We start from the raw sequence: 23,565 nt of genomic DNA, 5'->3' as shown, positions 1-23,565 counted from the left end.
TGTGGTAACAGTCTTGGATTTAAGCAGCACCCCACTGGACCAGAATCAAACTAGTACATCTCAAGCAGTGTTGAACAGCAGCATTTTACACTCATCCAAAATTATCGATGAGGGAAGTTTCCCAGAGAGAGTTCTAGTGAGGTGGATATCTAGTAGAATTTAGAGACACAGAGATATCATTTGACACATGCAGAGCACAGGTTGTAGAGACCCCAGCTGTAAGGAGACCTTGCATATCTTTCCTGTTAGAGGGGTGGACATGGTAGTTACGCTAGAAGAGAAACAACCCCTGGAAAAAATGTTTGAGGTGTAATGAAAAGAACATTGGTCTCTTCGAGATTGTTTTTTTTCATATACTGTCAAAAAAAGAGACAACTTGCTAAAAATACCATGAGTGGTAGGTAGACTGCAATGACTGGCCAAATTCAACTACCTTTTACAGCAGATATAATCTTTGTGTTATAATGTCATTCCTCTGCCCTTGTTTGTTGCTGTGACTGTGTAGATGAGATTGTCAGCTCTTTGTGTCTGTAGCATTGCCTTACTTTATTTATATTAAATGCTAATATTAGTATCTGATAATATTTCATATTTTTCTTATAGTACTACCCAGTATACTGCTCAGTACTCACACCCAGTGTTCATAACCACTTTGGGTATCCAGGCTGTTGAGAGAGGGGAATTGAGTTTTGAAACTCACATTTTATTCCCAAAAGATAATTGCATAGTAAAACCTTGAGCACTTATATAAGAAGCATACTTGACCTTAGCTATAAATGTCCTTTCTGTGGTTTCTCAGCATCACTAAGGTGGTGTTTATTTTTAGAGTCAGTGAAAAAATAGACTTAAAAGAGTTTTAGATTTCAGGAAGTCTTATGGTTCGGTAGTAACTTTTGTCAAGAGACATAAAGATTTTAAAGGTTGGAAGATATAGACATGCATGTTAATGTGTGTTTGTGTTGTGCTTTATATCCAGTTGACCTATAACTTAATATATACACTTGAAAGAAAAAACACATCAGAACACATTTTTACTTGTTCTTCTAAGGAAAAAAAATCCAGGATGCTTAATTATCAGTCGATCTAAAATCATGTGAACTCATGAAAAACATCATTGCCTGGTAGTATAAGCATTTAAAATAGCCCTTTTTAAAACTGCATTTTGCATGATAACTGGAAAAGCCAGTATATTGGTTTTATGTAATTGCTTATCATTTTACTCACAGAACTTCATGCTTCACTAGAGTTACGTATTTATTTCAGTTCTTATGGGCTTTAATACATAGATACCACACTACAATTATCTATATTTTAAAGTTATGGCTTTTGTCATATTTACATATAGTTAATGTAACTGGATATTGTAATGGTATTTTTAATAACAAAATAAGAATCAGAGGGAAGTCGCTAGGCAATGAATAGTCATAACATTTTAAGTATACAGATTCTGGAATTTTCTTTGGTAGTGTTAGACATGCTTCTGTATTTAATGACTGATCCTTTAAGCATTTATTGTTGAAGTAGTAAATGCCACTGGAGAGTCTTACTAAAATCCTCACTAAGGGTCATCCTTTGCATCCTCCACTGGGATATCCATTTCAATACTGGTTATAATTACTTTCCAGCATCTAGTTAGGATCGGGCATCCATTTATTCTAACATACAAACCTGTTCTTGCAAGTACTTCAAAGATGTTGGCTGACAATACCTAACTAAAAGCTGATACCGCTGGTATGGAAACACAAGCTTCCAGGTGAGGACAGCTGTTGGTGTGTTCATCCAGAGCTCGTCCTGTTGGATTCTGCGTCGGGCAGCGATGAGCGCAGAGCCCTGTGAGGCCCCCCCTTGCCAGACACTTCACATGCTGTGCCTGGTAGCTCAGATAAGTTTGGAACTTGAGCCTCAGGTTTGCATCTTCTCCTGCTAGTCTTCTGAGCAGCTGATAAGCCATAGAACACCCACAGATTTTATATTTATAAGTAATTACTCATTTGCCTTCAGAAGAGTTTCCTCTCAGGCTATTAGTTTACGTGCCTCCATTTTAAACCCACAAACTGTTTACCCTTGCTAGGAACTGATAATAAGGAAAATCTGCAAAGTTCACTTTCCATTTCAAGTCAGCAAGGAAGATTCACTGGTTTGCCTGCAGATAAAATTACCTATAGCACTTTACTGTTTACAACTGTAAAAATATAATATTTTGCACTAGTTGTTAATCCAACTAGTATTTGCATTAGCAGTAATAGTTCAAATGGATTTGTTTATAACCAAATTCTCAGATGAGATGTTGTATTTTACTCTTTTTCAAGTCAGTTGCTGACACCTTCTTTCAAGTTCTGTCTGTTAGGATACAGAGACAGTGAGACAGATAATTCATTACGAAAATAGTTTCCCCTCATTGTACAATTTAGGTCAGTAAATTAAAATCATATCATCCTTTTATTAATGTAGTATATATCCAAGCTGATAAGTTTATAGGGTGTTAAGAGAATACAAAACTGTCTTTAATCTTTGAATTAAGTAAGCCTAATGTCAGTTTATGCCTTTTCTGTACCCATTATTTCAGTGAATGCTCAGTGTTAATCTATAAATCTTACTTTAGACTTGTGAGATGATATTGCACTCAGGCTTTCTCTGTGACTGAACACAGAAGTAAGGTATCCATATGCAATGTCCTCCTGTTGGGTGCAGAGGGGAGTAATGTAGTAAGCAGGGCATTGGACTGGCATGCAGGAAAATTAGGTTCATTTTCTGTTTGTCACTGACTTTCAGTGTGGTCTTAAGTAGCTTACAATGCTTCTCAGTGTCTCTCTTCCCTCCTGCCCCCCTGCCCCGGTTCTTTTCTAGTTTGATTGGAAGCATATTAAAGCAGGAACAGTCTTTCCCTGCATGTTTATAGGAAAGTCGCTAAATAGGACCTTGCTTTTTGATTCTTCCGAAGCATATTACAGGCTAATAATTAATAATACTGTGGGAAAGACTGTACAGTTTGAAATGCTGTTACGCTTTGGTTATTTCCTCTATACTCAATCATCAAATAATAAATCATCGAGTTAAAAATGAGCAAATTAAAAAAAAAACATTTTGGGGTCTGTCTGAAGGACTTCTTTAATCTGCATTCTTACAAAAAAATACTGGAAACAAGTCAGAAAACTGCATCTGTTGTGAAAATAATCAGCAGCTGAAACTTGAGCTACTTTTAGAAGACTTAAGGACTCCCAACCTATTTGGTTCATGCTGAACTTTGTGCTCAACCACTTTCCCAGGCTGTCAGGGAGCAGTTGAGCCATTCCACAGGTCAGAGCAGCCTTGGGGCTACTAAAACATATTTTAGCTGATAATGGTTGCTAAAGTGCTGCTATGTCAGACTGGGATCAACAGAAACTCTCTGGCCATACCTACCTCTAAATTATGCTTCTTTTTCAATGTAATAATGTGTGGTGTGTGATTTCCATTGATCTGTGCCCTATTGAGGGGAATGGTCTGGATCTTCAGTCTTGTTTCTTGGGCTTCTTACCTAACTGCTATTTGCTTTATACAGCTGGTGTAATATAGCTGCACTGTGATGGGGAACACCCCAACATTTTCCTCATTGCCTCATCCAAAGCTTGCATCACACAAATGCTGATCTTGATGGAGGAATCCTACACTGTAACTCCCATCTTGATATATCTGCCAGTTCCTCTTAGAAAGAAACAAATGAATCAGTAATAATTGATTTTTCAAGTACTGTATAGATACAATGCATGAAAAATGTCAAAATCAGAACCATTCATTCAATGGAAAGATTTATTCATGTTTCCTTCTTATTTCATTTATACTGCCTAGCTTTCTGTCCTGATGTTCTTAGTAGGCCTCTGGCACTCCATTATGTCCAGCCCTTTTCTGAAAAACTGTAGGTGGATCATTTAAGACAGTTACTTGTTAAGCTTAGTCAAAATTCTGTTTTAATTTTTCAGTGGTGAAAGAAAACCAAAAATCGATCTGTTCAGAACATGCGTTGCTGCTATTCCTCGATTGCTTCCTGACGGAATGTCAAAACTTGAGTTGATTGACCTGCTAGCAAGGTAAGCTGTTTAAGCATTAAATGATTGCTCAAGGGGAACAGAATGAAAAACTGAGCCACAATGTCACTGTTCCTTAGACAAAACCATATGCTTGTAAAAAGTAATCTGCTATTAATGGATAAGACATAGAAGTCCTAGCATCTTTTTACAGTCATTGTGTTTATATTACAGACTCCTAATATTATAAGAGAGTACATATATCATCCAGAATTCTTTTCCATCACTATGTAGGTTACACGATACTCACCATTCTTCATGATATTCACCATTTATTACCTTTTTTAATCATCACAGCATTCTGATTAACAGGAGAGAACATCTTTTCTGTGTAGTGGAAAAACATGGAGATACCTGTTCAGTTTTGATTTACGATTCCCACATGTCTGTTTGGTAAAACAGAATGTGCTAGATGTGGTATCTTCCCAAAGCTTTCTTAATTGATAATAATTATTTTAATTTTATTATTAATATTATAAGATATAAAATAAAGAAAAGGATAAGTTTAAATATCCTTTCCTCCCTGCTTGTGGTCCACTGAATTTATCAGATAGACTTCACGTCACTGAACAAGGTTGTTTACAGCACTTGACTGCTAAAACAGTTAGGTTTCAGGATGTCAAATCAGTGACTTACTGCAAGTAATTATGATAACAGTAGAGAAGAGTCCATTACATTTCAGTTCTAGTATCCAAGTCAAAGATTCCAGCATGTGTTATTTATGTAAGTGGATTATGGTAGTAAATCGAGCCACAATGCCCTTGCAGCATATTGGTCTCAGGTAACTCTGACAAAGCAATCTTCGCCACTCCTTTCTTGCTTTTGAAACATCTGTGAGGAAAGGCAGATGTGGGAGCCAGAGGGTTACATGCAAAAGCAGGTTTTTCTGCTCTGTGAACACCCAGCTCCCAGTGATGTGCTAAAACAGGGAAACAATCAGTTCTGCTAGTAGTAAAGAGTACAGACAGCCAAACAAGCCAAAACTGCAGCCAACGGTAGGTGTGCCGTGGTGCGTGGCCAGCTTGATTTCCTTGTGTTTACATCCTCTGCTATAAATCACTTGTGGGTTCTTTTAAATCATTACATTATCAAATTATACAGATACCATATTAAGTAGTTACATCAGTTCTGCTTAAGGGAAATGAAAAAGGACATGTTTTCCTTTAATCCAATATTTTAACTAGCTTTCCATCCTTAGTAATGGCCTTAACTGAGCTGGTAGAAAGCACATATCCGTTCTGGTCACAGGTCTTCAATCTCAGAGGGTTGTCCAGGTCAGACTCGTCACTACTCTTAAGACCAATGTGGATTTCTTCATAAATTAGTGTTTCCCTCCTTAAGTCTCACAACTGTCAATATAACCACCGGTCTATCTTTATTCTATCATCAAACTTAATGCAAAAATGGTCAGTTGTGATTCTTTAGCCATGACAGTTTGTAAGCATTTCTTGGGTAATTTCCATCCTGGGACAATGCAAGCAGTAGGTTTGCTGGGTTATCTGACTCTGACTGTGAGAAGAAGTAACACATCAAGAGGAGCTGAGGAGAGCATCTCTAGAGCAACTTTGGAAGCAATTACATGCTCAGCCTTTCGCCAGCAAGGGGACCTTTGGGAAGCTGTTCTCATCTCCTACATGTACTTATGCTACAGCATCCTTGAGATGCTGATACTGTTTTAAGTCAGATTCTCCAGTGTAAGCAAGGGAAACACAATTTAGGTAAAAGTAAGTGGATGCATAATAGGTTGGAAAGCAGTTAACAGACAGTTCATGGTTCAGGAGACGTACAGTGTGGTGTTGAAATAACTGGGTAAGGTCTCAGTATTGCAGAGCAGGATCACAAACCGAACACACACAAAAAAAGTGATGTTCCTATAAAAAGGCAAACCTTATTCACATGTATAAATAGGAATAAGTCTAGAAGATTCCCGAAAAAATTCTTCTGGTCTAATCAGTACCATGGATGCCTGATATGGAGAACAACGTTCAGGCTGGGACATTGCAATTGAACAAGAGACTGACCAGAGAACAAGGGAAAATAAGATCAGTGGGTTGAAAGAATTAGGTCTTTTTAATCTGGGACAGCGTGGACTGAAAACAGTCTACAAAAATACAGCTTCAGAAGAGAAAGTAATAAGAAAGTTTAAGGAATTAATATCTGGCCTAATCTTAATGCAATTCTCCAGACTACCCCAGCACCAGAGCTGCTTCTACATTCTCTATACTATCCCATGTTTATTTAGGTCCAGATTGACTGCTTCTCCCAGTTATGAAAAAGTAGTCCCAGGAGGTAAGTCTTCACTGTTCTAGAGAACACTGCATTAAAATATTGTGTCTTTTCTGGGTCAGAGACTAAAACACAAGGATAAAATCTTTGAAGAGGTGAGGTTTCAGTTCCTCCCTGGTTTTGGAAAGAACCTGAGCAGCTGTTCTGCCAGGGATTTGTGTGGGGCTGTGTTGTTGGGATGGAAAGATGTTAAATATTTTCTTTTCATTGAAGGTAAAATAACATCTTTGGGTTAATGGGTTCTTTTATTCAGTTTGATTTGAATTTTTCATCCTCACAACAGATGTGTCTTTTGGCAGTTTCCAGAAGGAGTCTGTAACTCAGCAGCTAGACTTTCTTCCAGGACAGCTGTATTCAAATTATAATCCATAAAGCAGATGTCAAGTATATACTGTACCTTTTGCCCTTTCACTGCCCACTGCAACCATTCATTAAAAATTCTCAAGTAGGTCTTAAATTTAACTGACTCAAGTGCAAACAAACAAACTAACATTTACTTGCTTCCACAAGCTGCCTGTCATGTAGTGGTAATACATAGATGCATTCTTATGCTCAGTTTGAATTTCATCTCATTTGATAATGTAGTTGCACAGTAACTTGGGCTTAGAGACGTAGGTCTTTTGTATCCTCTTTTCTGTTATTACTTTCTGTCATCGTGGAAGTCAGTTCATGGATGACTTAATCGTAGTCTCAGGGGTTTTGCGTGTTTTTCTGGTTTTGACATTCCAAAGAGGAGACAAAAATGGTCCTCTCAGCACAACAAAATACTATGTTTCCAAATTTATATAGGAAGTCATGTGGTTATTAAAGCATAACAGTTACTTTTGGAGCCATATTCACCAAGGGTGAAGTTTCATGGCAGTCACTTTCCTTTGACTTAAATGAAATGTCCCCTGCCTCCCAATTAGGTAGCTATAATGAACCAAATTTGTTATGAGCCACATCTCATCATACACTTCCAACTGAATGGAATTTGGTTCCACTCCATTTGGCTGTTTTGGTTTTTTTCTCCTAGATTTCTGACCATTTCTTCATAATGCATCCTCATTTTCAACTGTAGATTAAATGTAGATAAAATACTTTAAAAATGAGTTCTAATGAGTTCACACTACAGAAAATGACAGTCTTATGGGTGATTAAAACAAAATACATCATAAAGGCAATGAACCAAAAATTGCAGAACACACTGGTCTGAATTTACTTTATTCTGCCAAGCTACCAACAGAGAAGTTGTTTGATAATTTTTGTGTCAAAAGAAAGTATAAAGAATTTTTATGTTGAAAAGAACTTGAACGTGATGCAAATACAGAAGGAAATAAAATCTGAAAATGGAGTCTAAAATTGCACCATCTTTCAGAAGGACTTTACGGGTGTCTGGTGGGATTTTAAAAGTATGGAAAGTCCTGAGGCTGTTTTTCCCATTTCCCTATCCTAAGCTGTTGAAAACATAAAGCAGTTTTTTAATTCAAATGCTTCCATTTATTTCTTTTGAAGATTTGCTTTCAATAATTGTGATTTGCTTCTTGGCTAAAGATTCATTTTAACTATTAAGCAGCTGAGGTGTTGTGATTCTTTTATTTTTATATTGAAAGTAAGCCAATACATAAATTATGACATTACATATTAACCTGTAAGCCTTTTGTTATCATAACTAAATAGAAGTTATTTTGGAAGTGAGTAAATCAAAAGTGTATTTGGTTCGGGGAGACAGCAAAGTTGCTAAATAATGTACTTAAAAGATACTATCTTTTAGGAGTGGAACAAAGACTTCTTTCGGATGCATTAATATGTTCAGGTGCTGTTGTAGCAAGAATTACAGTATAAAAACAGGCTAAGGATGATAATTGTGGTCAGTAATAATGAAACCATGATAGCATCATTGAAGTTTACATTGTCATTGGGAATTTTCCATCAGTGTTAAGTTACTGAGAAACATATGCCCCTTACCACAATAAACACTCCTTAGATTTTTATTACCTGACATTTTCTTTTACTTACAGGCTGTCTATCCATATGGATGATGAACTTCGACACATTGCACAGAATTCTCTTCAGGGTCTACTTGTTGACTTTGTTGACTGGCGGGAGGATGTACTCTTTGGTTTTACTAATTTTCTGCTACGTGAAGTGAATGATATGCATCATACCCTTCTTGATACTTCACTGAAGTTGCTGCTACAGTTGCTTACACAATGGAAGCTTGTAATACACACTCCGGGAAAAGCTTCTGAACAGGCAAAAACCAGATCTGCAGAGGTATGAAATCAAGAGATCTGTGTCCTAACATTTATACTAATTGAAGGCAGAAATTATGTTACTTGGTATTGCTGTGGTTTATTTATTTTGTATTTACTCACCTGAGAAGAATTCACTACATAAGATTTTTTAAGGTAATTAGTTCAGGTGTCTTTTGAGGACAGCTATGTCCTTGTGTAATACAGCAGATGTTACTGTTGTTGAGCAACATAAGAGAATGCATGTCAAACTGAAAAACGCACATCAACAAAAGCACATAAAGTGAAATGAAATATGTGTATGTCGTTGTGGCAGAAGGACATTTTTGCAGGACAGAAACTGATTGATAATGCTAGTGGGAACACTGAAAAGAGTGAAGTGGATCTTCCCTTCCCGTAGCCGTTTCATTTGGCTGATTCAGAAACATCAAAGAACCAGATTGTTTCTACAGCCTGCTGTCTCCATGTGTTACAAACATTCCTGGGAACTGAACAGCTTTGCCTCTGCCTCTCCCATCTGCACTGTCCCACAGATATTATCATTATGAGAGATCATTTTCAGGCTTCATATCTCCTAACTCAATCACATTGGAAATGTTTTCCTTTGGGCAAGCATGATGTCTACTTTATATCACAGGCGACCAGTAATTAATAAGTAATAATAGTATTACAAAAAAATGTAGAAAAGAGAAATCCTCACATACTTTTCAGTAAATATTGTTACACTTTACTGGTGGGGTCAGGTTCTGGAGGTCACCTACCTAAGCTGTTGCCTGCTACAGGATCAAAGGAAGGACCTGAGGCCCTACTATCTAGAGTAGAAAAAGTGTGAAGTCTTCACAGTCTGACCTGCCCATTCATTTTTTTAGTGGAGAATGGAACAAAGCAGGTTGAATTGCAAATTAGAGAGAGTGGGTTGGACAAAGGACTCTGCTCATGTATTGGTTTTATGGAACAAGATAAAGCAACAAAACTTGGTTGAGGGAATGCTGTCAGTCTCCTACTTCAGCAATTACATGGCCTCTGCATTTTGTTTCTTTATATGTCCTAGTTAAATAGAATATTTCTTGGAGACCTGGTTTTCAAACACCATCACTCCTTTTTTCCCCCCTTGCACTCTTCTACAGTTGATACCAAATGGATCCAGCCACAGGATACAGTCTGAAAGAAGCCCCTATTCTAATGTACTGCATGCAGTCGAAGGATTTGCACTGGTTCTGCTGTGTAGTTTCCAGGTTGCTACACGTAAACTAGCTGTTTTAATCCTCAGAGAGATCCGTGCTTTATTCCTGGCCCTTGGCCAGGCAGAGGTATGATTTTCCTTTTCTAGAACTTTGAATTAAAATTTTCTAAAGATAAAGCTCAAAACTGCTATTACAGTTGCTTTTAAGGTAATTGCTGTGGTGTAGCAGGTATGCACTTAGTTTTTAAGAAAGCATTTGGTCTGAGTTTACCATTTCTATTTGCCTTAGCACTGCCAACCTTTCTGTGTAGTCAACAATGTAACATTAATAACTGTACTCTCTACAAGAATTTGAAGGGAAACATGTACAGCAACTTAATATTTTCTCTTGGCATGATGTGAATGTAAAAGATGCTGTAAAACCTTTTTTTACTGCTTGGATCATTTTTGTATTGTCAGGATTTTACATTTGTACTGGAAATTAAACTCATTCCTGTAACATACCATTTTGTGAAAAAACACAGCATAGGACACATTTAAGATTATTCACATACATTTTCCTTGTATAGTAAAGACCTCTAAGTCTTTTTTTATGGTTATAGAAATACGGAGAGTCATGTGTGTTGGCAGTCACAGCTCAGTGAGCCATCTAAATGCCTAAGAACACAAATATGTGTGTTCATGGCAAAGGAATGCTTTAATAAACAGTAAGCTAATTTTCAGTGTTTTGATACCAGCTATCCAAAGTCATTTGGGATTTTCTGATATGTGCTTTTGTTTGGTAAGCAGTGAGCTACAGCCACAAATTAACTTCATTTCAAACCACAGCCTGGACTTGGTTCTGAGCTTAATATGAAAAAGACAAAATACACCCATCATTACCAATGAATTTTTTTAGCCATTTTAGATTCATGTCACAATTTTTAGGTGGTTCTATTTCCTATATCAGAAAAATAAGAAGGGAAATAATTTGGTCAGTAGAGCAGTTGACTTTTGTTCTCTGTGTTATGCAGGATGATGACAGGCCTATGATTGATGTCATGGATCAATTGAGTTCTTCTATTCTTGAAAGTTTTATTCATGTGGCTGTTTCAGATTCAGTAAGTACTACTTTACTGTTACTGCTAGTGTTTACATAGCGCATGGACATAACAAATATCAGACATGAAATACTAAAAATAAAGCTGCTAGAAATAAAAGAAATCATACAGCTTTAAGGCTCCAGGCATCTACCCAAGAGCTCCACAATGTCCCAGACAATCTGTTCCATGAAAAAAATCACATTATGTATATAGAAGATGCTACCTATAGAAAAAAATTATAACAAAATTTATAATCAAAGCTACCTAGATTCTGGACCTGTGACCTGCATCCAAAAAAACCATTGAGAAAGTCTTATTTCCAGCACCACCTAATGCTTGGGGCACTTGGAAGTCACTCGCTGCTGTCATCTGTTCCAGAAGGGAATAAGCTTTAGCTCCCTTGTATACTCAGAAGTGGCCTTGCCTGCACACCTAAGCCTGAGCTCTAGAGTAATTCACAGCTGGGGTCAATCCCTGCTTTTGCTCTCTCATGGGTTTAATGTGCCTAATGTGCCACCAGAGGAAGCAGAGATGCAGTAAGTATTTTGAATGAAAAAGTATCAGCAGAAGAACAGATACATAGGGCAGCTTGTTTTGCATACTATCTTAGAGATTAGTGCCCTTGTCCAGAGAGCAGAAACTCTAACTTTTGGGCGCTTTTCAGCCTGATTAAGTTTAAAGCAACAATCGATCCTTACCCCATGAGTGCCCTTTCCTGGGGTAGGAAGGGGAGATGGAACTGGTGGTGAAGTTGGGCCACTGTGCAGCTGAAAACAGGAAAGTTGAGGGATTAGAAACTGAGCAAGCAAAAGACATTCTGACTGCAACCCAGGAATTAGGAAATTCAGCTGAAATAACAGCACCTGGGTTTGGTGTTGCCGTTTCTATAGGTGAAGGTTTGGATTTCGTGCTTTAATTCTATGTATTAATAATATAGCAAAGCAAATGTGTTGCCTGTGTACCTGGTTTCTGACAAGTACAGCAGGGAGTGGTAGTTCAGTAATTACTTTTGTAGCAGTGGATGTGGGCAACTGTTACATCCTATTTGAGGTCTGATAAGTGAATAATAAGGATGCCAAAATACATGTCTTTAAGTTTTCATTTCGTGAAGTTGTTTCCTTAAGACAAAATCTAAATTACAGTACAGAAAGAGTTTGTTGATAGGAGAACCCTACTTACCACTGAAGGTAGCAGGATTTAAAGTGGATTAAAACTGCTTAAGTGCCTGCTTCAGCCTCTTAATTCCCTACACACATATTCAAATGCCCTGATGAATTCTGAAGAATATTTATTAATAGCAATGGTATTTATCACATTGTCATAGCATGTAGGAGTTTTAATCATGGGCTAAGGCTCTGTCCGGCTGTTCAGACAATGAACATAAGGACAGTCTGTACCTATTAAGACAGCAGCGTCAAACAAGAGACAATGGATGGGTGCAGGCAGCAAGGAGAGAGAATAGAGTAACAATGAGATTATACTGGTTAGCATAATCATTAGTTATTGTAGAGTTTAAGGGCAAGTTATTGTGCCTATCGCAGTAAATAGGACCTTAAGGAAGAACCGGAGGGGAAATAATGAGGTAGCTCTTATCAGCATTTGTGAAAAGCTCCCTCTGAGTGAAAGGGCAATGTGATGGGAAGCATAAAAGTGTTGCTTTAAAAAATCCAACAGAAGTTGGCCATGGAGCTTGAAAATAAAGACGAGTACTGAGGGGGAGCATGGCAGGGAATAAATGACTGTCACTGTGATGTTTTGTCTTTTCTCTCTGTAGACAGCAATCCCATTAACACACAGCGTGGATTTGCAGTGGCTGGTGGAATGGAATGCCGTCCTAGTAAATAGCCATTATGATGTGAAAAGTCCTTCCCATGTCTGGATATTTGCACAGTCTGTTAAAGACCCATGGGTTCTTTGCCTGTTCAGTTTTCTGAGACAGGAGAATTTACCAAAACATTGTCCTACAGCTCTCAGTTATGCTTGGCCATACGCTTTCACGAGGCTACAGCTGATAATGCCTCTTGTGGATCCAAAGTAAGTGGCAATCTGCATTAAACTTTCATTTTTATGGGTTATGTGATTTTAATACAAGCTTTTTTGAGTCTCATGTTTCAGTATCAGTCCATAATTCCTGCAAGGTACTACCCAGACACTCAGTTTTGAGTTTCAAAATGGCAGTTTGTAAGGTAGAAGACTCCAGTTTTCTACCTTCATTGATCTTTCCCATGTATCATGTCATGTTGAATTGCAGCTGGTGGATACGTAGCATGTTTTATTCCCTTTTAAAATATTTTGAGATACTGTGTAATTAAGACTGGGAAATTATTTTAATAATTTTAATTTATTTTTAAATTCTAGTATTCCTGTTAATGCAAAGAAAACAAGTACTGCGAGCAGTGGAGACAACTATGTTACTTTGTGGAGAAACTATCTTATTCTCTGTTTTGGAGTAGCAAAGCCCAGTATTATGAGCCCAGGACACTTGCGTGCTTCAACACCAGAGATCATGGCTACCACTCCTGATGGAACAGTGAACTACGATAATAAGGTGATGCATCCTTTTTCAAACAAATTATTTATTTAGGAGAGTTTTAAACTGCATCTACATGCAAAATCATATCCTGATGAAAGTATTTCAGTTAGCGGAATATTTTGATATATGCAAACTGCTTAAGGCACATAATTAAACAGTTAAAACATCTGTATAATCTGTATCAACATGATGTGTCAATAAATATTTGGCAAAAGCCATGGCATTTTCAAAATACTACTTTTTTTTTTTTTTTTGCATTCTGTGTCATGAATATTCAAAATATGGAAGTTCTGGCCATATGTGTTGAAGTGAACTTTAGTTTTTCATCCCCTTTCTTTCCTTGTAGAGCACTCCAATTTGTAAACTTAGAACATTATTAAGCAATAAGGCAGATTTCTGAATAAACATTGTACTGTCAGACATGAAAGAATATTGTATGAAATACAGTTTCAAGTAGTAGCAACCTGAGAGGAGCAGTAGCTCCACAAATGCAATTACTGGAATATTTTAATGAAAGAACAAATTAAGTAAATGACAATAATCTGAATGAAAGCAAAGAGATTTCCCAGATGTATTTATTTGTTAGGCCTTATTGAGATGATTGTGATATAGTGGACATCCAGTTAGACTCGTGCATTGATACCCATAATTGTAAAATCATTTCAGCATGTTTTTAAAATACATATGTATTCTTGGACAATGGTTTTTTTGTAAAAAAAATTACATTTACTCAATATTGATAATCCTGACAATTAAATTTCAATAATTTCTTAATATATTTTAGGCTATTGGAACTCCATCTGTTGGAGTCTTACTAAAGCAGCTAGTGCCTTTGATGAGACTTGAAAGCATAGAAATAACAGAATCACTTGTATTAGGATTTGGAAGAACAAATTCCCTTGTTTTCAGGTACTTCCCCACTTACTATATGCTTGATTATTTGCCTCTAATCCCAATGCATTATTTTTGTTGTCATTTAAATATACTCAAATTTTTATTTGCACTTTAGACATTTGTTTTTATATATTGAATAAAATATTGATGCTTTTCAGAGGAGACTAAATTTTGTTTACAAAGTGGTTTTTTTTAATTTAGGGAATTAGTAGAAGAACTTCACCCACTAATGAAAGAAGCCCTAGAAAGAAGACCAGAGGTTAGTTGCAGAAATTAAATGTACTAGTTTGTTTAAACTGCAAAATTAATTTAAAAGTAGTAATTCTGTCTCTTTGAAATACAAAGATATTCTTTTGTACTAAGTAACAAGTTAAGTTCTGTGTGCAACAAGGATTTTATTTACTGTGCGTAAGAACATAACTTAAAACAATTCCATTAAACCCTAGTTTAATTTGAATTCTATCAGTGATACAAAACATACATTATAGAAAAATTTCCAGTCAAATACGGAACCTCCTCATATGGAACTCAGATATGTTGGGAATCCACTTTCAATATCTAGGAAAAATACTTTGTAACACAGCTGGGCTAGAAGCACATTTCACAGCAGTGTTCAGATGTGCTTTTTATTTGCAGGGTGGGCAGGGTCATCTATTTCAACTTCAGTCGACTACATTTTTTCATTCTAAATAAAACAGGTTAACTGACAAATTCATCAGTGTTTTCACCTTTATTATAGTACTCTCTTTTGTTATAATGGAAAGGAGTGCTAGAAGGGATCCCAACAGACCACCCGATCTGTCCAAGGGAGGATGAACTAGTCTTGTGTCATTCCTGACACGAACGAGTCTTGTGTCATTCCTGACAGATGTTGTCTAAACTGTTCTTAAAAACCACTGGTGATAAGACTCTGTAGTCTGAGTAAGCACTTTAGTCACAGGACGTGTCTATGCGGCTCAATGGGAAAGCCATGGGGAGAGCTTCAGTACTGGACCCGAGTTGCCGTTCTGCTCAATTTTCTCTCCCTGGCTCAGTTTTGGACCATTCCAGCTGGCTCCAAGATGCAAATCTGAGATGGCGCTGGAGGTAGCTCCCTCCCAGGAATTGCCCCAGAAGGTACCAAGCCACCAGACACAGTCCTCCAAACGCCCCCAGCTGCTTGTGCTCTGCTCTGCGTCCCCTCATCCCCTGCCTCCCTGCGTGCAGCAGCCTACTGGCCAAGTTGCAAAACCACTGCAGCACAGCCCTCGGGTTAGAGCTGGCATAAGAAAAAAAGAGCAGTGATAATGCCTGGGGCCAGAAAAGCATTACACGAGTCCCTCTAGGCAACATGGACATAGCCAGCCTTCTTGAGGTCTTCTGGAACAGTGTGAATAGGAGGCAGCCTGTACCACTTGACTTTAGGGCCATGAACACTCCCTGCCTCTGTTTACCAGTGTAGACCCAGCCATTTTGTCCGTGCAGCTCTGCTGAGAAGTCCGCACGGCTGCATACAGAAAGCGATGTTGTCGCATTAATACTTTCCTCTGCCCGGGCTTGTTCACCTGGTCCTCAAGCAATTTCAAACCGTGTGTTCATTACTCTGTCCTCCACAGCGGTTTCAATAAGGTGTCATCGTGGTGACCTGCTGTGCTGTCCCTGTCTGCCAAGTCATAGTCTTTGGTGCAGAAGCCATGCAGAAAATGGTGGTCAGGAAGAAGTTAAATCATTAATAGGTGGACAGAGGCTCTCAGCTGTGCCCAGTATGGAAATAAACAAAAAATAATTCACTTGGGTACTTCATTCATGTTAAGTTTTATGTGGACAAGTCTTAATAATTCTGTGTCTGGCAAACATCCACTACCATTTCCACGCTGTGTTGCTTCACACCTCGATTCACTTGTGTGCCTTCCATCCCTATGAAGTCATTGATTTGAAGGTCACTTGTTTTGATACTGGGCAGAAGTGGATTAATACACATTAGTGCAGCCACTTGCCTCTGCATTTCTGCCCGTGCACCACTGAAGAAAATTTAGACTTGAAGGGCCTTTTCTGGAGACATACATATCCAGTCTACCCTCAGGAAAGGAATCGCGAGAATGCAGAAGTTTGCAGTATGCTCTAAGAGCAAATTTAGCACGTGGAAATGTCAGTAGAGGAATATGAGAACAAGAGACTGCAGTGTTAATTCCTGTATTGCTCCTGATAGTAAGAACTGGACCACCATCCTGCAAGCAGTGCCACCAGTAAACCCAGGAGTGACCGTATGGGTTGTGTAGCTGTAGAAAACATGGCAGGCGTCCATGTCGGCAGGCAGGTATCCAACACATCAGAAATAACATCCTTGAACTGACATATGCTATGGCTAGGAAGAGCATTACCAGCACGGCCAAGAACTGCAGGGGTAGACCAAAATGGACGTTACACAAGATCTGCCATGTGGGCACTGGCATGGAGCTTGCCAGATCGCCTCTGACGCCGTTGCAGGAGGCAGCTGCGCCTGTTACGTACTGTGTTACAATAAAACTGCTTTGTTCTCTACGTGTCCTTCCTGGAAGCTTTAAGGTGTAAAGGTAGAAGAACAGCGCTCTGAATAGGACAAATCAAATGGCGTAATGATTTGAATAAAACCTTTGGCTAGGATGGTGCAAACTGCCAGTGCTGGGTCAGAATACCAGGGAAAGCACGTTCCCTTTTCCCAAGCATCTGCTGCTGGCTGTGGGCAGAGCCAGAGTACTAGGTGAGACAAGCCTTTGGTCTGACTCAGTATTGCCATTGTTACATTCTGAAGAGGAAAATTTGAGCTTTCTCTGAGCTTTTCTTGTTCTGACAGCAAATTTCTTTGAGTGCAATAGCAGGTTTTTGACCTTCTCACCTTTTTTGCTTAGTGGAGATGCAGGGTACAAAGAAGTCAGTTTAGCCCTTCAGCAAAGAACAGGCCGTGTGGCATTCACATCTTTCAAGGCAAGTTAGAAGAGAGAAAGGACAGCTTTCTAGAAGATAACGAGATACAGTGAACCAGTTAACAACAGTGCAGTCCTGTTCTATGGGGGGAGCATGTTAACGGAGGGTACAACCACTGCTGTCAGCACACCCAAGACCGTACTGGAGCGGTGTCTGCTAGGAGCTGACTTGAATATGGGTGACCATGTAGCTGCAGCATTGCCAAGTTCAAGAATGGCTAATCACTAAAGTATTTTCCTGGGGTCTGGATATCTGTTCTGCACTTTACAATGCTTCCAGCACCCAGTGTAGATAGTGTTAAGCTAACATGAATATCTCTGCTACCAGAAGATAGCATGGGTTTTGGCACAGGAACCTCGAATATTAATTAATTAATTAATTAATTAATCAAGAATCATTACAAAGACAAAAATTTGATCGTGTTTAATTCTGTGTTGATGCATAAGCACACTGTTACGATTAAATATCCAAAAGCAATCAAGTTCCTTCATGAAGAAAATGCCTGAACTGGAATTCTTAAATCTCGCTACTGTACTGACATTTCTGAAGTTACTACTTCTTAATGTATGCACCTATGCATGTAAAAATGGTTGTTTTTTTAAATTCCAAGAACAAGAAACGTCGAGAACGCCGAGATCTACTAAGACTGCAGTTACTGCGAATTTTTGAACTACTTGCTGATGCTGGTGTTATAAGCGACAGGTAGGACTATCACTCATCATAAATACAGATCTCTAAGTGAAATAATTTTCACTGTTTGCAACAGTGAGTTTATGTCAGTATGTTCTTTGAAGAATTGTGTAATCTATCGGATATGGAGAGATTTTTATGCATTTCTTCAGAAAGCTGTAGTATAACTACACTGTCACTCTGTACTAACGTACAACTTTCCTTTATGCTAGTACAAATGGAGCCTTAGAAAGAGATACCTTAGCCCTTGGAGCCTTGTTCTTAGAGTATGTTGATCTGACTCGTATGCTTCTGGAGGCTGAAAATGATAAGGAAGTTGAAATCCTTAAGGATATGAGAGCACATTTCAGTGCAATGATTGCCAACTTGATTCAGTGTGTGCCAGGTATGGTGCTAAATTATCTCAACATACTATGAAATTTCATTTAATATATGTATTGGAAAAGTAATTTTTTATTTCTTTTTTTTTCTGTGGTTTTTTCACTGCTTCTGAATTGTCATATAATGAATGTAAAGGGGAATGTGGACAAAAATGTGTTCGAAAGTCTATTAAGAGTCAAATAAAAACCAGTAAAGCTTGATGAAGTATTTAATATTCATATATAAGAATCACCTCTTTAAAAGCCCAGCAAAGAAATTGTCTGTGATCTCTAGGGACTCCAGATTTCTTTGACATAAGGCCTTATTTTCTTCCCTTTGACTTTATTGCCAGACTTTTCATAAACTCAGGCAGGCCTTGAAGCATATAGGTAGGTGCAGAAAATGTACAATATTAAATGTAGTGAAAAGCTGTATCCCATGTTACCTGACTCCAGTTGTATAGCAAAGATTTCTTCAATTGATTTCATGCTTTTTATATATTGCAAGATTATTTCAGAAATGTAATTACATTAGCAAAAAATAAAGAAAAAGTCTGCTTTAAAGGCCTCAGTGTGATTACTGGAAGATAAGGTCTGGAGTTTACTCAGTCTGTGCAAATCTGCTATCTCTAGATCATTTAGGACAGGACATAGCAGCATTGGTAGCAACAAATACAAAACAATTCAAAAGAGTAAAGTAAGGGAATAAATAATCGGGAATGCTTTCATGGAAGTTTCCAGTGTGCATATTTTGTCAAAGTTGTGTAATTGCTTTCAGCCAGAAGATAAATAAAAATTATATAATAGTTGAACAAAATAAGGAAAAAATAGCATCCCTGCTAGTCTCATTTAAGGCAGTAAAAAAACTTCTTTGAACTGAGTAGTGTCAAGTTCTTAGCTGCTGATAACAAACAAAATACTGAATTTCTTTCCTTTATTCCTCTCCTAAATGATGCTCATTAACAATACAGAATTTCTCTAGTAGTTACTTTGTCACGAGTATTTGGAAAAGCCTTCCTCTTTGCATTCATTCTCATGTTCTATGAGGCACAAAACCAATGTCTGCATGTTAATGTGAATTTTCCACAATGAAACAGCCATGTTGTATGTTTTTAGAGAATACAGTAATAACAGATGCATTTCAGTAATTCAGAGATGTATTTTCTGCTAACAAGACAGCTTTGAAATATATCAATAACTAACAAAGCCATAACATTTAACTCCTATCAAACAAATGTTTATTGTGTCAACATCTATCATCTTTAGCCACTGTTCATATTGATTTGCATTAGTATTGTCTAGTTAGACTTTGTTGGCTTCCAGCACAGCTTCTAGGTGAAAAATAATTGGCCAGTAGCATTTTGCCAGTCTCTTTAATAAACATAGTACCGCATCTGCCATCACGTTTTGCTTAGGGGAATTAAAACTCTTGCTTAAAAGATTTCTCTTTTTTTTCTCCACGTGGTTAAGAATTCATAGATATTTTTCATTTGCTCAGGTAATTTAGCTGTTCAGAAAATATTCCACATCTTTGTCATAAACAAACAGGCACCAAGTTTCTTTTATTTCTTGTCCCCACCTATTACTCTATTAGAATAAGACATATGTATTGTTTGGGCTTGCATTTAAAGGATTGGAAGAAACAAGTAAATATTTGCCGCTACAGGATTGCAAGAGGCAGTGAAAAGCCTGATTCTATAATTAGTTTCTTGCATGCTGTTTCTGAAGTCAGATGTACATGTTTATATAACGACACATTAATTCAGAACTGAAGGTTCTTAGAAATACAGTGCATCTTATTCACTTCATTAGACTGTTAAAAGGAACTTAGATACTTTGGAGTAAGTGTATATTGAACATTTAAGAAAAACTCCCTTTTTGTAGAAATTTGAAATTGATGTCATCACCTCTGCCACATGAATGCGTATTTAACATTAACAAATCACAGCTATTTCTGTTTCTCTTCACTTAGTTCACCACAGGAGATTTCTCTTCCCTCAGCAAAGCTTGAGGCATCACCTGTTCATCTTATTCAGCCAGTGGGCAGGACCTTTCAGTATTATGTTCACACCACTGGACCGTTACAGTGATAGAAATCATCAGATTACAAGATACCAGTATTGTGCATTAAAGGTATTAAAGTTTCACTGTCAAAATCAGTAACAGCAATTCTCCAGTCAAAATACAAGTAACTGTGAGGTTTATTTCCTTTTATTTCACAGACGTTTGAATTGACATACTTGATGCAAACTAGTATACTCATATGTATATGTACAGTGGTATCATAGAATGTAGCAGTATGAGCCACTGGAGTTACGCATTTGTTTCTTTGTAGACAGTTTTCAAGGCTAATTATTTGCAAAACCAGAATGCATTTTAAAATTTTACTTAGCTGTTAATTAACAGGTTTTCGGATTCAGTGAGAGGATCTTAGGCTCTACGATTAAATATAGTACCAATTCAGTATCACACACACATCTGAGGACTGTCTCCCACGCTTGCCTGGAGACATGCTCGATAATAATAAAATAATTCTGTGGCAAAACCAGTTGCAACTCCCCCACATAAGTAAGCTGGGAAAATAATAGCTTATGTAGTTATATAAGATGCATCGCTTGGTGTAAAACAGTTTTAATTTTTGCAGAAAGATGCTGTTGAAACATCTGTGTACTTTAATTGGTTTTGTAGTTTGATTTGTGAAGACTGGGTAAAATGACAAAACGTATCTTGAAGAATGGGAAAACTGGGCTATAGTATTCCTTCCAAAATGCTTAAACTGAGCATTATCTTGAATCCAGTAACATCTATAGCAACATAATTATTGAATTCTAGCAGAATCAGCTGTTACCATTTTCACCATAGTTCCCTCAAAAAGAAGAACAAGTGGCAGTCCTCTTAGCCTGGATCTGGGCTCAAATCATTCTGGAAGGTTCACTCTTGTTACTTTTTTGTGTAACTAAAGTTTCTTGTGTTTTTAGGCCATGTCAGCTGTGCTCTGCTGTGGACCTGTATTTGATAATGTTGGTCTTTCCCCTGATGGATATCTTTACAAATGGCTTGATAACATTCTGGCTTGTCAGGATTTACGTGTAAGTACTCACGAAAATGCAACACTGATGAATAATTTTAATCTCTGTACTGGGTGAGTAAAGAGTTTGTGACTGTAAGAACTGTGACTGTGAGAACTATGACTGTATATGTTCTAATTCAAGAGGGAAACAATAGCTTTATACAAGGTTCTAATACAAAAGTGTAATTAATTTAAAAGCATTTAAACAGTAAAAGAATTACTATTCCTGAAAATATAATGTAGGTAAATAATAAGCTAAAAAAATTGCCTTATGGCTCAGTGTTGCTTGTAACAGAAATTTAAGCTTTTCATCTGCTGAAAAAGAAAGGTTGAAAATGGCACAAGCTCAAAAATATTTGTATTTCTATTTGGAGTACTTCCACCCACCTGCTTCAAGTTTCTGTGGAATAAGAATGTAAAATCCCTTCCTGCTTGGTAACATAGATGCTGGTGAAACAAATCTGAAAGTGAGTGGGTAGATCTTCCAAAGAAGTCAAGAGGATAAATGATTCAGGAGAGGAAAGATTTTTTTTTTTTTTTCTTTTTAAAGAACATGTATGTAACAGACTATTCTTGCAATTTTTTCTTCCATTTCTATGAAGATGGGTTTTGACTTTGTAACTACCCAGTTGTATTTCTGTATTTATAGCTGATTGGACTATCTCTTTGATTAAGGAGGAGTAGATTGGTGATTTACATCAAGTGGAGAGAGAGAACAATGATCTTTCCCTTTGTGGTATCTTGCATTTTGACCTGCTGTTCTCCCTAAAAGTCTCATACCAGCACAGGTGACTGTGATTGCTAAAAAATACAGACAGCAAAACCTAAAGGCTTGGGTTGCAGCTAGAGGATACAGGCTGTACAAATGGTAATTGATTAGGAAACAAAAGGTTGGACAAATCAGAAGAAAGAAGGGATAGCTACAGACAAAATCTTTCAGAAATTAGATAAGATTTTTGAATGTTGGTAGAGATGGAGCTATAAAGATATGTGTAAGCGATATGTATAGTTGAAATTCTTATGGATATGGGAAGAAAACACACAGAACAAGAGACAGGAAGAGTTACACTTTTCCTCCTGACAAGTTTTCATTATCATCAACAAATATTATATCACCATGTCTAATTGATCATTAGTATATACCACTCATAACATAACTGGGGAAAAAGATTACCTTTTTTAACTTTTCCCCTTGAAATTCAAAATTTGGATATGACAGATGAAATTTGTTTCCTCTAAGCTAATCACTATAATTCATGATTAATCATCGTAATGAAGGACTGTAACTAAACTGCATTGCCTATACAACTAGTTCAGTCTGAGATGAGAAGGATCCTACCCAGTCCATTATCATCAAATATCATTTGTAGTCTTTACAAGTAGTTAACCTATACTTGGTGACAGAATATTAATAGGCATTTGTGTTTGGTGTTCCAGTACTGTCCTCTACGGAAGGAACACAAAGGCACAGTCCAAGCCTTCGTTGTGATGTCTTTGTAGTGGTGGTACCAGCATTAGGGGATACAAGGTCTGTAGGGAGAGTTGTTAGATTGCTTGATGTAGTTGGATTAAGCAAACAAGTTTTCATACCCCCAGGCTCGCAAAAGGTATTTGTCTTTGTCTGCCTTGCTTCTGTATTAGTCAAAAGAAGGATAAACATGAAAGTGTGTCACTTTATGAAACTCACATGAAGTAGGAAATATAAACATTTAACAAATCAGTTAACCAATACAAATGGAAGTTGCCCAAGAACACCTATCAAGTGTCTTAGGTTTTGCAAAGATTCCGCTTTTTTCCGTGCTTAATTTTGGAAACCTCCTTTGAAAATTTATTTCATTCATGTACATACAATTTTCTTTCAAGTGAGGAGTATTGAAAACCGAGTCACATTTCAACTCTGCTATCCCTAAAATAAATTTATGATAAATATTCTGATTTCTTTTTACTTATTTTGAATACTCTGTTTTCCCCTTGTTTTGCCTATGCCACTCTAAGAATTGTAGAGAATGAACATACCTGATCTCACCCATCATATTTTGACATGTATTTATGTGCTCAGGTTCATCAGCTTGGCTGTGAAGTTGTAGTCCTGTTGCTAGAACTGAATCCTGATCAAATCAATCTCTTCAACTGGGCTATAGATCGATGTTATACTGGATCATACCAGCTTGCCTCTGGATGTTTCAAAGCCATTGCAACTGTGTGTGGAAGCAGGTATTAATCTATT

The 23,565-nt window shown here is 37.4% G+C and overlaps 1 protein-coding gene across 8 annotated transcripts in view; it reads left to right on the top strand.

The window, feature by feature from the left end:
* Positions 1-23,565, top strand: part of FRY (FRY microtubule binding protein) — a 253,298-nt gene that overhangs the window by 154,775 nt on the left and 74,958 nt on the right. For all 8 annotated transcript variants that reach the window (XM_069808041.1, XM_069808038.1, XM_069808037.1 and 5 more), the window contains 13 exons: positions 3,960-4,067; positions 8,351-8,606; positions 9,712-9,894; positions 10,781-10,867; positions 12,624-12,883; positions 13,208-13,397; positions 14,167-14,291; positions 14,478-14,535; positions 17,830-17,921; positions 18,122-18,294; positions 20,241-20,401; positions 21,247-21,357; positions 23,398-23,552. In XM_069808041.1, the coding sequence (XP_069664142.1) occupies positions 3,960-4,067; positions 8,351-8,606; positions 9,712-9,894; positions 10,781-10,867; positions 12,624-12,883; positions 13,208-13,397; positions 14,167-14,291; positions 14,478-14,535; positions 17,830-17,921; positions 18,122-18,294; positions 20,241-20,401; positions 21,247-21,357; positions 23,398-23,552 (1,959 nt within the window). The remainder of the gene's footprint in view (positions 1-3,959; positions 4,068-8,350; positions 8,607-9,711; positions 9,895-10,780; positions 10,868-12,623; positions 12,884-13,207; positions 13,398-14,166; positions 14,292-14,477; positions 14,536-17,829; positions 17,922-18,121; positions 18,295-20,240; positions 20,402-21,246; positions 21,358-23,397; positions 23,553-23,565) is intronic.

This window comes from Haliaeetus albicilla, chromosome 20, assembly GCF_947461875.1.
Source record: "Haliaeetus albicilla chromosome 20, bHalAlb1.1, whole genome shotgun sequence".
NCBI classification, from domain to species: Eukaryota; Metazoa; Chordata; class Aves; order Accipitriformes; family Accipitridae; genus Haliaeetus; species Haliaeetus albicilla.
This window is presented reverse-complemented; position numbering and strand designations above follow the sequence as displayed.